Source organism: Bicyclus anynana, chromosome 26 (genome assembly GCF_947172395.1).
Source record: "Bicyclus anynana chromosome 26, ilBicAnyn1.1, whole genome shotgun sequence".
Taxonomy (NCBI): domain Eukaryota; kingdom Metazoa; phylum Arthropoda; class Insecta; order Lepidoptera; family Nymphalidae; genus Bicyclus; species Bicyclus anynana.
Window position 1 is genome coordinate 5,774,902 of NC_069108.1, and position 16,680 is coordinate 5,791,581.

Sequence of the window (16,680 nt, forward strand, 5' to 3'; positions counted from 1 at the left end):
TGCCTGGGAAGAGTAATTATTGTCGGTCGTAATGTCGTTGTTAGGATCGTCAAGGATTTGTTAATTAGTCATTCACATAAATGGCTTTCTCAGTAACATGGTGAATCCTACCCACTCAAAATGATTTCAAATTCGGCTAAAATAAGCATCCGCTATGGCCTACTTCGGACTACTTTAGTATTTTAGTCGAGTACGAACGATTTTTAGGCGGTAAATCCAAAAATTGTTTGTACTCGACAAAAATACCATATTTAAATCAATGGCATTGGCTTAAGTCGAAATTTCGATCGGATAATCGTACTGCATCAAAGTATTCATTGTGTGGAAGACACCATAAAGTATAGATATTAAAAAAAAATCCTAAATGCTATAAGCAGTTCATAAACAAAATCCTAAACAATGGAGTAATGTGGTTTATTATTAGTGCATATTTAGACAAAAAATTATTTACTAATTTTAATTGTTATAGCTATTTTTTCCATATACATATTTTAAGGGAATTATATGTGATGGTATAGAAGGTATATATGTAATAAAAATTCATTATTTTCTAATAAGTAGGGTTCGAAACTAGTCGGGCATACTCCGACCTAATATCACGTGAGTTTTAGCCGTGTTTCATAATCAATTAATATAATTAAAAATGTTTAAGGAACATGTGTTCTAAAATGAATATTATCGAATTTTTTTTTGCTTTTGTAAATAGATCTTAAAATGTGTCCCATACATGAATCCTTTATTAATGACGTAGCCAAACGTACGTATAATGACGTAGATAAAGGAGTCGAAATTATTTGAATTACTTTGAATGAAAACAAAAAGTTCTTCTTAGTTAAAAAAAATGTTAGTTATGCAGTTCGGCTCCTTTAAGTGAATTCGTCAACATCTAGAAGTTATGGAAAATACTCCCGAGCACCCTGTATATCTCGTGAAGAGAAGTAAAAACAAATAATATTAGCGACACCGGGACTATATCAGTTCCATATCTTTGAGCCTCAGACTAATTACATAAGAACCTGCCTCGGTAGACGTTACCCTGCCAAAGTATATAACGGTCTTTTGCATTTATAAAAATTTTCTTTAAAGAATCGATGATTTAGTTGTAATCGTGTTCGTCGTGTAAAGAGTTGCGTAAAAATACTTTTTTGTGTAGCTGAATGGTGTAAAAACGGTCAACAACTTCTAGTTTGGTAAAAGATATACACCTAATCAAAGCCTGTCTGCATCAAAAAATTACAGACTATTTTGTTCGTGAATTAGGGTGCGATACTAGTCCTTATGTAATTATTTTAGAATTTAAACTATCGTGAGTGTTATTTATATTAATTGATTATGTAACACCGCTAAAATTCACGTGATATAAGATCGAAGTATGCGGCATGATCCATAGTTTGGATCGTGCCGCGTTGCAAGAACTAGCTCATGACTAAGGGCACCGTATGGGTTCGAAACTAGTCGGGCATACTTATGTAATTAGTCTGAGTTTTCGGCCCGACGCAAAGAAAGATATAGCTTCTGGGTTCCATCACTATTGGTCAAAATTCGTCTTTCTTTCGTCTCGAGAGATGGACATGTCGTGATGCGGATTTAAGGCCTACAGACGGGCGCAGGAAAAGATATCAGTGGACTCAAATAGGGCGTAGATATTTGCTGCGAGCAAACTCCAGTATAATATTATTATAATAATAGCAACAAAACTCAACAAATATAACATCAACATGATCTTTGGTCGTTGTTAACTAACCTACAGATTCTAACTAAAACTAAATGTACGATATGGTAGACTTTATGATATGATTTGCGATAATGGAACAATTCGAATCTTACTCGTACACACCTTATCGTATATTTTGCGAAATACTTCTGTGTATACTACTAGAGTACCTAACTGATTGGATTCATCATAGTTTCGGGTTGCATGAACAAATCTGTAACAGCTGGTCTAGCAATATACACAGAAGTACTTTAATTTTACATTAAATCATATGCGGCGTTACCATGAGTATAGTTTAGCGGCCATTTTTCTTGTCAAAACTGTCAAAAGTCAAATTTAATTAATTTCAATAGGGATGATGACAGTTTTTTAAATTGTATATAAATTAAGTGTATGCTAATAGTAAAGAAATTTTGTAAAAGTAACAGGGTGTCTGCGATCATTACTTTCGGAGCTACAAGGATTTAAAGGGTCAGATTTGCGGCGCTGCCGCGAGTCCCTAAAAAACGCCCCATACAAAATGGCACTTATGATCGTTAGATTTGTATGGGCGTTAACACAAAGTTACTAATATCTTTGTTATTTCTGTGTTTATGTTTATAGTCCACATATTAAAAAATGTCACATTTAATGTAAGGAAGCTAAAACTGTATGAATTTTCATCTAGTTACGATAAAAGATTTTTAATAGATTTTGAAATTTTATAATCTTAGTTATTTTGCAATTATCCAGTCAATCTTTGCTTTTTATGTATAAATTAGTTAACATTGACCTTATTTACCTGAATTTATTATAAAAATCAATATATTCAAACCTATCATCCCCATTATGTTTCGTTTCTAAGCACATTTGAAACGTAAATATTATTAGGTAATGGTGGCAATAAAAGTAAAAACTTAAAATTAAAGTTACAAAGGTTTCTTGCATTGTGTGTTTTAACATTTTGTAAGTTCCCTAAACTACGTCCCTCTAAGCCGAGGTCCAAGTCTCAAAGGAGATGCCCTTATAGTCGTTTGTTTCCATCTGCACTCTTCTAGCCCAAACCTCAACTTTGGCAGAGCTTCTATGATCGCACCCTTCGGCAACGTCGCTGTCGCAGTGCCAGTAAAATATACAATAAATATGAAAAACTAGCTGTCACTCCACTGTGAATCGACCAAAATATGGTCGATGTCAAAATCACCCCAACTGTGTGTCGACCAAAATATGGTCGATTGAGTGATTTATTTTTTACCTTCTTTTGGTTAGGTATTTGTACCCTTTTGTGTTACACTCTTACTTAAATTAACTCAACCTAACTCTTTAAATAGTTAAAATGTATCCAAGCAGCATATAACTCTATGCAAGATCGAATTTATGCAAAATTAAAAATATTTTAATAACAAGCTATAAATCCAAGTTTTAATTCATGAAAATATGAAAAGAATTCTAAATACTCATAAATATTTTTTACCATGCTTGTCTTTTTTTAAACTATTTTACAAATTTAAAGCGCAGGTAATCGAAAATTTTCAATATTGAAATAATATAGTACAAGTATCCAAAATAATGAAATATTGCAAAATGGCCGCTTACTGTCATAGTATAGTTCTTTTCATGAAAGAAGTCCCCCAGACGCGACGCTAATGTCAGGTAATTGGTGGTCTTAATGTCATTTGTGTAAGGCGCTGTCAATTTTAGTTCATGTTTTAGCCGCGGGATTTCTTTCATGAATGGGACTCTAAAACCGCTCCGAATCTAACAAGGCATGAAAAATTATAAAACTTACAACATAGACGTATTAAATAATACATTTTCATTACGTTTTTACAAAGCAAGATTTATTTAGATGAGAACATTCTGTCTCTGTTAGCTCTGCATTTGTATGAGGGTAGACAACGAAATGAGGGATGAAAACGAAATGAGGGTTAAAATAAAAATGAAGGCTACATTCGAGGTTATTTGGCAGGAAGAATTGCAGGCATCTGCGTCGTTACAACTCTGAAGGCAGCCGTGGACGTATCTAGAACAAGAAAATAACCTTTTTTTTATAAATTGACGACCTCTTGACAGCCTCCGTGGCGCGATGGATATACAATCTGGATTCGATCCCCAGCTGGGCCTATTGAAGTTTCTCATGCCATGTCTGGCTAGTGAGAGGCTTCGGCCGTGGCTAGTTACCACCCTACCAGCAAAGACGTACCGCCAAGTGATTTAGCGTTCCGGTACGCTGAATGGTGAACAGAAACCGAAAGGGGTGTGGATTTTCATCCTACTCCTAACAAGTTAGCCTGTTCCCATCTTAGATTGCATCATTATTTACCATCAGGTGAGATTGCAGTCAAGAATTTTGAAATTTTTAAAATGACTCATATGTACTCTGGTGTCTAAGCATAGGCCGTGGCTATTTAAAATGCCACCAAACAGCGTTACTATATTCAGGTATGAAGGGAATTGACAGTGTATTTGCTAATTACGGTAGGCTATGTGGCTTTACCCTTGAAAATCTACTACTTCCTTTTCTTTCTCCATCCAGCTCACTATATCTCAATCTACTACAATAAGTCAAATTCGACTGATCTCCGTGTCGGTGTCGGTGATCGTCTCGCCGGTGTCATGTGGAACCACTGACCTGTCGTTGTAATAAAACCTGCCGCAGTGCGACATGCGTATTATCTCCGTGTCGGTGGTCGCCGTGCCCGAGTCGAGTCCGCAGCCACGCACGGTGATCGTCTCGCCGGTGTCATCTGGAAACATTTACAAGGAAACTATATTTTTTCCTGATATTAAATCAAAGCCGAGCCGTGATAGCCCAGTGGATAGGTTCAAATCCGGTCCGGGGCATGCACCTCTGACTTTTTCAGTTATGTGCATTTTAAGAAATTAAATATCACGTGTCTCAAACAGTCAAGGAAAAACATCGTGAGGAAACCTGCATACCTGAGAAATTTCTTAATTCTCTGTGTGTGTGAAGTCTGCCAATCCGTGCTCAAAAGTGAGCCGAATATGGGTAATTATGTCGAAACCGCCGCTTTTGTCTGTCTGTGTGTCAGTCAATCTTTTTGTTGACCGGGAATCACGCTGAAACTACTGAATGAATTCAAACGAAACTAATATAGAAATAAGTACCAAACACTCCTGCGATCTTGATGCACGACGTGGCCGGGAAGAGTCCATCTCTCCCCTTCCTCCCCCCCATGCACGGCGACTCCAGGATGTTCAGCGAGTGGTTGTTGTGGAAGGGGTCGTCGCACTGCGGGTACTTGCCGTTCATAGACACGCACTTGAAACAGTCTATGCTTGCCGCTGAAACCATAGATATTTTGACGTGACAATGTCTTACAATTTGATGAAGGCAGCTGCATTGTAAAAAGATGACGTCATGCGTCGTTCCGTCGCTCTAGGGTTGCCAATTTTTTTACAAGAAATAAAGTATATTCTGGTCTATTTAGATTATTAAACAGTATTTTAGAAAAACAAACATTTTCTTTTGAAAAATGCAACCGTTCCATTAGTATTTTCTTATGACGTTGTCACGTTCAACTATCCTCAGTAAACCAACTTTACAGACAATCGTTTTTTTTTTATTTCTAACGGACTCGCTATACATTGCACGAGTGGCGTGAATGGTAACTTGAAGTTTCTTGCTTGACAGCTTAAAACTAGAGTCATTTTCATGAAAGAAATCCCGCAACTAAAAGCTGATCTAAAATTGACAGCGCCTTTACCGAATGACAATGAGCCCCATTACGACATTAGCGCCGCGTCTTTGGGACTTGTTTTATGATAAGGACTTTACTTTGATTCAGACGGAGCGTTGGCATTCATAAACCTTCAATTGACGTCCTCATATTTACTATTCCATTCCATTTTAAATTCCATTGGCAATTTCGGAATTGAATGAATTTGCAGATTTTACGTCATTTCCGACGGTCTGATCCGCGAATAACGAAATCTTTAGCAACGAATGGGGATGATGATTAGGTTTGAATATATTGATTTTTATGATACATTCGGGTAAATAAGATCAATGTTAATTAATTTATACATAAAAAGCAAAGATTGTCTGGATATTTGCAAAATAAATGAGATTATAAAATTTCAAAATCTATTAAAAATTTTATCGTAATTAGATGAAAATTCTTACAGTTTTAGCTTCCTCACATTAAATGTGACATTTTTTAATATATGAACTATAAACATAAACGCAAAAATAACAAAGACATTAGTAATTTTGTTAGAACGCCCACACAAATCTAACGATCATTACATTACCTACGACGTCATTAGTTCGTGCCATTTTGTATGGGGCGTTTTTCAGGGATCCGCGGCAGCGCCGCAAATCTGATCGTTTAAATCCCTGTAGCTCCGAAAGTAATGATCGCAGATACCCTGTTACTTTTACAAAATTGCTTTACTATTAGCATACTCTTAATTTATATACAATTTAAAAAACTGTCATCATCCCTATTGGGTTGGTTGCAGTTTTTAAATCCGCGAATAGTGAAAACGCGATTAATGAGCTTTTACTGTAACTGATTCTTACCAACAGATATCCACGACAGAACGACGAAGGTCGTGAGGTAGAGGTATTGACTGCTGCATAGTGACGTCACCATTGTTACTACTGAAAAAAAAAACGTTTGATATTTAGTTATTAATATTATTACAGTTCAAAAGTAGAGACAAAAATCGCTCGACAAATAAAAAATAATCCACTAATGTTTGTTATAAATGTTATCGCCGTTTAGTGTTGGAAATAGTTGTCTGTGACGGATATGACGTCACTCGATCTCGTGTTGGCTTCAGTGTGCTCGTGGCGTTCGAGCCGTCCACATCTCTTGTTGTGTAATTCTTTATGGGTTAATTGGGATAGTTGGGGAGAGTGACTTGAGTGGAAAAGGGGAGTGTTTGATATCAGTCAAAGGTACATTTAACCCTACACACATCGTTCACAAGTACGTGACTCCACTCAAGGTCATTCTCTGCCATTCTAGGGTCTTAATTTGGTTACAGTTTGATTTGTTTTTACAGTTTGATTAAGTTGTCCTGACAAGTGTTGTGAATCATAACCTTTGTTCGACATTAGTTTTCTTATATTTGTAATCACCTTTTGAGTCCTATAATATAAACTAAATAGTAGTATCTACTTATGTAAAAAAATATTATTACAAGTATCAAACTGAGTTATGCCAATATTTGCACTATAATTTTGGGAATGCCCTCTGATTTTTTTTAAATTTGTCGGGCGATTTCAGTCTCTATTTTTATTCGCCAAACTAATCGCGACGGTAAATTTCTTAAAATGCACACAACTGAAAAGTTGGAGGTGCATGCCCCGGACCGGATTCGAACCCACACCCTCCGGAATCGGAGGCAGAGGTCATATCACGGCTCAATATGCTGGTAGAGTTTTTATAAATTGTCAACCTCGACATTTCAACAATTCTTACTACAGTTCGTGCGCTGTAGCATGGTGCGGGTGACAGTTGCCTGTATTACGTCCATAATACGTACTATTAACGTGAATCGTGGCACACTTTCAATAGTGAAACGAACTGTTACCCGCACCATGCTACAGCGCACGAGCCGTAAACCTACTTTAAATAAATGAATCTTGATTTTAAGTCTGTATACCTAGTTTTACAGAGCCGTGATAGCCCAATGGATATGACCCCTGCTTCCGATTCCGGAGGGTGTGGAGGGTTCGAATCCGGTCCGTGGCATGCACCTCCAACATTTCAGTTGGGTGCAAGAAATTAGATATCACGTGTCTCAATCGGTGAAGGAAAACATCCTGAGGAAACCTGCACACCAGAGAATTATCTTAATTCTCTGCGTCTGTGAAGTTTGCCAATTTTTGCCGCATTGGGCCAGCGTGGTGGACGGCTTAAATATATTATATGAATCCACTGAGAATGATGAATATCTTGCGGCACGGCATTCCAGTCAGAAAAAATGGGTTTCTACGCGGGCAAAGTGGCAGGCTTTTGCTAGTTCGTCAATGACGTTAGGTGATTGACAAGAATACTTCAACAGCTTGTCGAAATTCCCACGGGGGTAAAGTATGGGTTTTAAAACAAACAACCGAAACACATGTGTTCCAAATAATTGTCGTAGTGCGTGTGAATTTTAAAATGTGGCAATAATTTATGATATACTAGCAGAAGCCTCTGACTTTGTCCATGTGGAAAACAATTTAAACTAGATCGTCGTTATCAACTTATATTTAAAGTAACTTGTTGTACTTTGTCGTAGTAAAGTAACTTGTTGTACTTTGTAAAGTTGTATTTTAGTAATGATTTTAAACTTATTTCGTGGTTGTTCATTATGAATGATATTTAAACGGGTACATACCACGATAAAACGACGAGATTTTTATTGTCGATATTTCGACCCAGTTGCATGGATCGTGGTCACGACGGATGGTTGCGAGATGAGAAGAGAAGTCAGCTGTTAGGGGCAAAATCGATCTACCCTCTTTCTTGTTCTTTTTCTTTTTTCAACGACCTCGCGTTTTGGGCTGTTTAGGCAAACCACACTCACGACATCGCTTTTGTTATTATGCGTATCGCAGCGCCCTCTTGGTTTGCACAATTCTACCACCGGGTTCCACTCGGGAAGATGATTTCAAACTAGCCAGCGAGTGGAACCCGAAGGTAGAATTGTGCAAAGGTGAGGTGACGCGAGGTCGTTGAAAAAAGAAAAAGAACAAGAAAGAGGGTAGATCGATTCTGCCCCTAGCAGCTGTCAACTTCTCATCTCGCAACTTCAGTCCCGTCGTGACCACGATCCATGCAACTGGGTCGAAATATCGACAATAAAAATCTCGTCGTTTTATCGTTGTATTTTAGTGTCAATCACACTAATATTATAAAGGCGAAAGTTTGTGTGAAAGTGTGTAAGTATGTTTTTTTCTCCTTTACGCTGCAGCTACTGAAGCGATTTGGCGGAAATTTGGAATGGAAATAGATTTTACTCTGGATTAACACGTAGGCTACTTTTCATCCCGGAAAAATCCATGGCTCCCGCGGGATTTGTGAAAAACTGAATTCCACGCGGACGAAGTCGCGGGCATCCGCTAGTGGTTACTTATACAAATACCTTTTGTTAAATGGTGATAAACTAAAAAAGAATAAACCTGGCTGAGTTTGTTGTGGGCTCTTCTCGGACCAAGACGCGTTTGGAACCCTTGTAAATTAAATTTTTAGTTTATGACAGCCTCCGTGGCGCAGTGGTATGCGCGGTGGATTTACAAAACGGAGGTCCTGTGTTCGATCCCCGGCTGGGCCGATTGAGGTTTTCTTAATTGGTCCAGGTCTGGCTGGTGGGAGGCTTCGGCCGTGGCTAGTTACCACCCTACCGACTACTGCAAGCGATTTAACGCTCCGGTACGATGTCGTGTAGAATCCGAAAGGAGTGTGGATTTTCATCCTCCTCCTAACAAGTTAGCAGGTTTCCATCATAGACTGCATCATCACTTACCATCAGGTGTGATTGTAGTCAAGGGCTTACTTGTAAAGAATAATAATAATAAAAAAATATATATATTATCACCATTATCTTATATTAATAATACCTGACGTTTCGAAAGTGCTTGTAAATCTATACAAATATTATAAAGCTAAAGTTTGTTTGTTTGATTGAACGCGCTAATCTCAGGAACTACTGGTCCGATTTGAAAAATTCTTTCAGTGTTAGATAGCCCATTTATCGAGGAAGGCTATAGGCTATATATTATCCCCGTATTCCTACGGGAACGGGAACCACGCGGGTGAAACCGTGTGGCGTCAGCTAGTTTGAAATAAATGATTTTTGACTATTTGAACCTATTTTTTGTAGTATTTTGATAAAATGTAGATAAAATAAAATAAATACAAGACTACTTTATTGGACTACCTTGATACCTACTTATAGAAATTCAAAAATTTCAAGATTTATTCTATTTATTTCTGTACCAAAAACCACATCCGTTCAAAACTTTTGACGTAATCGAAATTATCATACATTCATACATCACTAAGTTTCGCATAATATGTTATTAATAGTTGCATGATGTTCAAATTTGTTATATATTAATTTATAAATACTCACTATATTATAATTATAAAACATTTACAGTTCTAAACATCAAAGGGCATGACATGACGAAAACAAAATTACCATACCTCGTTTTTGGTAACAACCCTAATCAATAATACAGGTTGATTTATTGACGACCACTAACACTAATACACCTTGTTTTAAAAAAAGAACATTATCACTTTAAAAAAAAACTAGTCAACAGATAAAATGTAAACCAAATGTAAATGGAATTGCATGAATTGTTATTTTGTATGGAAATATATAAACGAGGCGAAGATTTAATGGTTTTTCCACGAACTGTATCGTATTCGCGTCGCTTTCGGATTATTGACTGAAGTCTGAAACTGAAGCGCTTTGAGCTTTTCTTCAGTGTTGCCATAACACGGAAGCTTTCATATTCTACCGAATGGGATTTATTTTTATGACGGAAATAGACAACATGTTAGGCTTTGTTAAGAGTAAATTCTACGTAATAATAATAAGTACATTTATGAGACCTCGTTGCTACTTGCTAGTCTTCCTACACTCGAGCGAAACTCTCTGTGCAATGTTTTTAAACAAACAAATTAAAAATGAGGGTATAAGTCGCTAGTAGTTAATAATAATTTTAATTCATTTGTTATTTTTGTTGTTTCATAATATAATTAGATACTTATAGCCAATATATTTTGAATATGTAAAAACTATACTATCAAATTTTGAGTAATGAAATGACATTTTTTCTACCTTCATTTTTAATTTATTTGTTGCATAAGTAGATGAATCAAATAATATACAGATGGAGCGTACGGAACACGACGGTGTCGTAGCCGTTCCAAATACGAAATTCAAAAAGTAATACATTCTCAAGTCAGTTAAATTTTAAAATACAAATTATGAAAAAAGTCTGTATAAGCGGTTGTCAAGAAGACGCGTGACGTCAGTTTTTTTAATGGGTTTCACAGGCTTCAGTACGTTGCTTGTAAAGACTCGTTATAATTACTATGTGATTTGCTGATAAACATTCCACATCACACACACATTTTAGTTGTGGTCTATAGACCTAACTTTACAGGGAAGGGTAGAAACTTTAAAGAAAAGGTGTTTGAATTAGAACTATTTGTAAAATCGTATGGTAATCTATTGAACTAGCTAGCGAATTCAGTTTTTCACATATCTGTAAACTATTTTTTTTTTCGTGATAAAAAGTACACTTCTATTTATATGTACCAGCCTGGTATAAATAAAATTAAACCTACATCAATAGGACTACCAGGGTACCTATTGATGCATTAGGCATGTACTTGCATTGCTTCAAGAATTTTGAAAATTTCTCTCCTATCAGGGGTCCAATATAGGTTGAAAATTTTTAGTCTGTAATATTTCAAGTTCTAGGTAACTATCGTTAAAACGTAATAAGGACAAAAAAAATTATAAAATGATGACTTTCGAATGGAAGAAGTGAATTGTAACAATAAAAAAAAATACATAAGCACACAGAATATACAATGTTCGCATAGGAATAAAAATTGTATTCTAAAATAAATTGATTTATTATTTCTATTATGTCTAAATTATCTCAATTAACGCTTAAAATTATAATAAACAAATCCAATAGCAATTATTGTTTTCATATTATTGTCCATACAAAAAATAACATTTATATTAAGGCCACCCAAAGGGATTTGCTTATAAAATTGATATTTCAAAATAATTAATGTCCATTTTAAAAAAAGTATTCTTTGAATGTTTAACTATTAGGTAACATTCAGTCCTATAATAATAATAATAATATGGCACATACAGTAACATGTTTATAGTATATTATATACATACTATTTACTTATATCAGTACATTCAGTTTTACTGACATTTACAATAAGCTGGTACTCTGAATTGTAATCTATGATATTGAAAGGTTTGTAGAGTTTAAAAACATTGAATTGTTCTAAATTGTTGCAATTCATATTCAAATTATTAATTACAATGAAATATTTCTTCTCCATTACATCTATAACTTGTAATACATAGCAGCCATATTGAAAAGTAACATTTTGAATATGGAATGCAGTGAAGTTGTCATTGGGTATTACAAAATTTGAGTTAGCTGCTAAAAATCTCTCATGCTGCCATAGACTAATGTTAGCTTTTTGTTTTTTTAATAAAGAATTGAGACGATATGCCAGTCCGCCCTTCTTGTATCGGACCTTCTTAGATTTATCTTCACGAAACTCGAAGCTTCTCAAACTATCTGATGATGACCTATTTTCTAACATTACAGTCTCACGTAAATGTTTAGCTTCAGTTTGAGAGTTGATTATTTCAATTTCTTCACTGGTTTTAGAAGTTTCTTTTGGTGAAGTATCATATTCACTTATGGACTGTACGGATGGGGTTTCAGAACTAAAATGCCCATCAAAATATGATTTAACCCTCTCAAGCAATGCCACACTTGACATTTTACTTGACAATGTATCATTTAAATTTTTATCAAATGTTATTTCATCCTCCAGTGAAATTTTATTGTTAAAGATTTTATTTTCATTATTTACTATATCTTCTGTGATGGTGTTGTGAAACTTTATAGAATTATTTTGAATTATAGAGTCTGTAGGTCTTGATTTTTTTGTATTTTTACTACAATTCAATACTGGAGATTTACTTCTCGCACTTTCTTTATTTATCGGTTTAATTTCAATGTTATTATTGTTGCTAAAAAGTTTTTTTCGAACTCTGGGCGAGACTTTCGGCGATTCAAGCTTTAAGACTATAATAGGACTTCTGCTTGCAGTAGTTTCTATACAAGTAGACTTTTTACTGTTACAAGCTAATATAGGCGAGTTTAATACCTTCTGCATAGGTGCAAAATATTGCTGACGTTCTGTTAAAATAGGTGATAAATTAGCTTTCTGTAAAATAGGTGACTTTGCACAATTTCTTTCACTTTTATCTTCCAAAGACGTATTAACAAAGGTAATATTTAAAGGGCACGTGTTTGTTGAGATTTTCTTTCTTCTTTCGCCCCGTTTCCTCTTCCTATTTACAGTTTGCTTAGCTCTTGTAAAGTTTTCATTGAAGTATTTATTTTCGTAGTCACTTGAATCACTGGATGACCAAACGATCTCTTCGGAGTTTTCTTGAGAGTTTAACAAGTGAAATTTAGATTTGAAATCACTTTCTGATTGATTTTTCATTGTTACGTGAGATGAGTAATACAAAGTACGATCATCACTTGAAAATTTTATGAAAATTTAAATTAAAATTGCCTAAAATCTATTAATAAAATTATTACTATTACTATGTATTGTACATGACAGAAAAGAAGAAAAAACAAAACAATCTAATCAAAAAATTATAAAAAGTTGTGTACATGAATGCCAACATTGAGATTATTACGAATTATAAAGCTTAGTATACACAGTACTGTAAACTGGGGGAAATATAGGAGGGAACTGTCAGGGGTCTATGAGGTGGATTGGGACAAAACTCAGGACTTTATTGTGACAACTAGCGGACGCCCGCGACATCGTCCGCGTGGAATTCAGTTTTTACCAATTCCTCGGGAACCATGGATTTTTTCGGGATAAAAAATAGGCTATGTGTTAATAATATATCTCAATTTCAAATTTTAGCTAATTTAACTCAGTAGTCGAGGTGTGAAAGAGTAACTAACATTCATATCATCAAAATCATCAGTTTTCGCAAATCTCAGGAAACTATGGTTTTTTTTCGCGATAAAAAGCCTATGTGTTAATCCAGAGTAAAATCTATTTCCATTCTAAATTTCAGCCAAATCGCCTCAGTAGTAGCGGCGTTAAAGAGTAACAAACATACAAACAAACATCCATCCAAACATCCATACAAATTTTCGCGTTTATAATATTAGTAGGATATACACAATATACACGTATCTATAATTTCTGTAGCTCTATCTTTATATTATATATACATTATATTAATTTCGTTAGTAAATCTTGGTTTTTAATCAAAAACTCAACATTACTCCAAAAACTGAAAGGCTAAAACTAGTGAACTTATTACGTTTGACGTAATGGCACAGATAACCTAAAGAGTTAAAGACCAAGATGGCGGACAGCATTTTCGGGCGTTTAACCAAAGTTTAATTTACAACTAACAGATAGAGTTAGAGTATTCAAGTCACAAAAAATAAAATGTATTTTTTACGATCTAATAGAAACCATATGAAAAAAATCAAAAAAAATGTCCTTTGGCAACCTTTAAATTAGACTAACTAATTTTCAGTCTCTGAATTTCAAACCCATTAAAATCCCCCAGAAAACCTAGTTAGATGTTTTTTTAGGAATAGGTACATTTACGGCCAGAAATTAATGCAATTATCTAAATTCTAATGGTCAAAAATATTCTATGATGTGAAATTAGCCTAATATATTTTTTTAATACCCGTCAAATAATTGGAATACTGCTACGGAATACCGGGGTTTTGTTGGATTTTATAAAAGGATCTAAGAATAGCTCGTGCACATTCTTTATTAAAATATCTCATTAATAAATAATGAATTCTTAAATATTGTAATAATTGATTTTATTTTCCTCAAAAACCTAGAATCCATGACCTCTGTTAAAACAGTAGTAGTTTATGTTGGTACCATTGACACAGTTCATGTTATTGTGCCAACTTCACGTCAGTGTGCTCTCAAAACAAATACGTATACTGCATGCTGTGTACAATATTGTGCGCCTTGTTCATCTATGCGTTTTGAGTCTTCTATTTGCGACTTATTAAGCGTTATTTCATACTAGAATCCTAGAGGATTTGTGCATCAGTCCATTTAGCTCGTATTTTCGCCCCAAAGTCCCGTCCAGAGCCGGTTGTCGTCGCAACAATGGAAGTAGATCGCGTCGCATCGGACTCTGAAAACGTGGCGGCGGACGAAAAACAAGTCGAGGTCGACGGAGCTGGGGACGCGGCCGCCTCGCAACCGGAGAAATTGCGTCGCAAAAACAAGAAATACTCCCGTAGCAACAGCAAGGAAGCCGCCGCACCTGTTACTGGCGTCAGCTCGTTTCCAAAGTATCGCAGCTGGAAGAATAGCCGCCGACCGCGCAATGGGCACGGCAGGGGCTTGCCTAAGAAAGGTAAGTCCTAACTAACAATTGAGATAAAAATACACTGTTTTTGTGAAGAACATTCTAGACAGGCGGTACATTGTTAATTCAGCTGCATTTCCGATGTATTTACATAAGTTTTCTTACATTTACGCAGCCGGCAATGCAATAATATTATGGTGTGCTATGTAGGTATGTTCATATATAGGCTATGGGTTATATGTTGCGACTTGCGGCATTTTGAAGGTCACCCCACGATTCTGCGCAATATCAATTTGAGGGGAGAGGCGCTTGTTTTTCAATGTCCATTACGGTAGGTCAATAATACTAATCGCCATAAGATAGTTGAATGACTCGTTACGTAATCAATGATTGTAAACAGCTTTCGACGTCCAAGGCTATTTTAGGCCCGTTTTGGCCCCAACTGACGATGTTATTAATTACACTCGATCTACAAAGTCATTAGTAATTTGTGTTACGTATTTAACTGCGTTATTTTCGACTTATATCGATTAATAAATGCAAATGTAAGCTTCTGTTTGTTACGCTTTCGCGCCACAATTAAACACCATAATTTACAATAAACAATTATTAAATACGAACTCTCTGAAATGGTTCCTGTTCTCTTGGGAATACAGTTAAAAAATATAGCCCATGTTACACTCTGACTATGAACCTTTCCTTCGGTGAAAGAATTTTTAAAATCAGTTTAATAGGTTAAATGTGAAAACAAAACAGACATTCAAATAAAGTTAATTGCTAATATTAATTTACTAGCTGACGCCGCGTGGTTTCACCCGCGTGGTTCCCGTTCCCGTACGAATACGATGATAAAATAGTCTATAGCCTTCCTCGATAAATGGGCTAACACTGAAAGAATTTTTCAAATCAAACCAGCAGTTCCTGAGATTAGTGTGTTCAATCAAACAAACAAACAAACAAACTCTTCAACTTTATAGTATTAGTATAGATATAGCTTATTGATGATAAACTCAATCCTTGTGTCAAAGGAATAAAGAAAGTTAATATAAAATTGTTTCAGTTTTCAAGTGAAATTCATGAAAATTATAGCTTAGACCAGAGTTTCCCAAACTTTTTTGTGTTGTATACCCTTGCTATGTTTTTCCGTGTTGGGTAGACCCCCTACTTATTTGATATTGATTTTCTGTATCCTACAACTTACACAATTTTATAAACATATATAATAAATTTTTTACTCAGGTGAGATTGTAGTCAATGGCTAACTTGTAAAGAATAAAAAAAAAAACTTTTAAAATAATGTATATGTTTTGATAATATAAGATAATATGTTGTAAAAAATATTTACTATTAGTGTATGTGTTATGATCCACTATCGTGGAAACCATTTTCATTTAATGGACCCCCAAATTTTTTTTTGCTGACATAGACCCCTAGAGGTTGATATAGACCACATTGGGAATCACTGGCTTAGACTGTTTATTAAAGTGTTTTGCAGATAGCATGGGTACTGTCACAGTTGATTTATGTCATATTTTATAAGTACTGTTATCGTGAATCGTGGCAAACTTTCAAGAGTGAAACGGACTGTCACCATACCTATCTGAAAAACAGTATAGACAGCATTTTCTATGAAAGGTCCTAGATGGCTTGCCCTTTTCTGACTCTTCCAACAATTAATTATCATATATGTATATCAATTTTAATATCATCATAATCAAATCAAAAATCATTTTTTTCAAGTAGGCTCAGTTTACAAGCACTTTTGACACGTCAGTTGACTATTTGTAAAGATTCTACCACCGGTTCGGAAGGCAGGTTCTGCTGAGAAGATACCGGCAAGAAACTCGACAGTT

General features: G+C 35.3%; 3 protein-coding genes across 3 annotated transcripts in view; 1 reads left to right on the forward strand and 2 right to left on the reverse strand.

Moving 5' to 3' along the window:
* Positions 1 to 611: 611 nt before the first annotated feature.
* On the reverse strand, positions 612 to 10,001 carry LOC112044890 (uncharacterized). The gene is made up of 5 exons (XM_024080885.2): positions 9,862 to 10,001; positions 6,240 to 6,320; positions 4,823 to 4,999; positions 4,326 to 4,440; positions 612 to 3,716 (listed from the first exon to the last, which is right to left on the reverse strand). Exons 2-5 carry the CDS (start codon positions 6,310 to 6,312, stop codon positions 3,563 to 3,565), a joined length of 519 nt encoding a protein of 172 aa, XP_023936653.2. The 5' UTR covers positions 6,313 to 6,320; positions 9,862 to 10,001; the 3' UTR covers positions 612 to 3,562.
* Positions 9,622 to 13,111, reverse strand: LOC128199647 (uncharacterized). The gene has a single exon (XM_052890011.1). It carries the CDS (start codon positions 12,949 to 12,951, stop codon positions 11,593 to 11,595), a length of 1,359 nt encoding a protein of 452 aa, XP_052745971.1. The 5' UTR covers positions 12,952 to 13,111; the 3' UTR covers positions 9,622 to 11,592.
* A 1,307-nt stretch (positions 13,112 to 14,418) lies between these two features.
* The window catches only part of LOC112044900 (programmed cell death protein 4), a 32,272-nt gene continuing 30,010 nt past the window's right edge, over positions 14,419 to 16,680 (forward strand). Inside the window, exon 1 of the mRNA XM_024080904.2 lies at positions 14,419 to 14,875. Within this exon, the coding sequence (XP_023936672.2) occupies positions 14,623 to 14,875 (253 nt within the window). The 5' untranslated portion in view covers positions 14,419 to 14,622. The remainder of the gene's footprint in view (positions 14,876 to 16,680) is intronic.

Coding starts and splice junctions, on each gene's coding strand:
- LOC112044890 (XM_024080885.2), bottom strand. CDS start 6,312: ATGGTGACGTCACTATGCAGCAGTCAATACCTCTACCTCACGACCTTC. Junction 4,441..4,822: donor CAAGATCGCAGGAGTGTTTG/GTACTTATTTCT, acceptor AAATGTTTCCAG/ATGACACCGGCGAGACGATC. Junction 3,717..4,325: donor AGGTTTTATTACAACGACAG/GTCAGTGGTTCC, acceptor TTCTTGTTCTAG/ATACGTCCACGGCTGCCTTC.
- LOC128199647 (XM_052890011.1), bottom strand. CDS start 12,951: ATGAAAAATCAATCAGAAAGTGATTTCAAATCTAAATTTCACTTGTTA.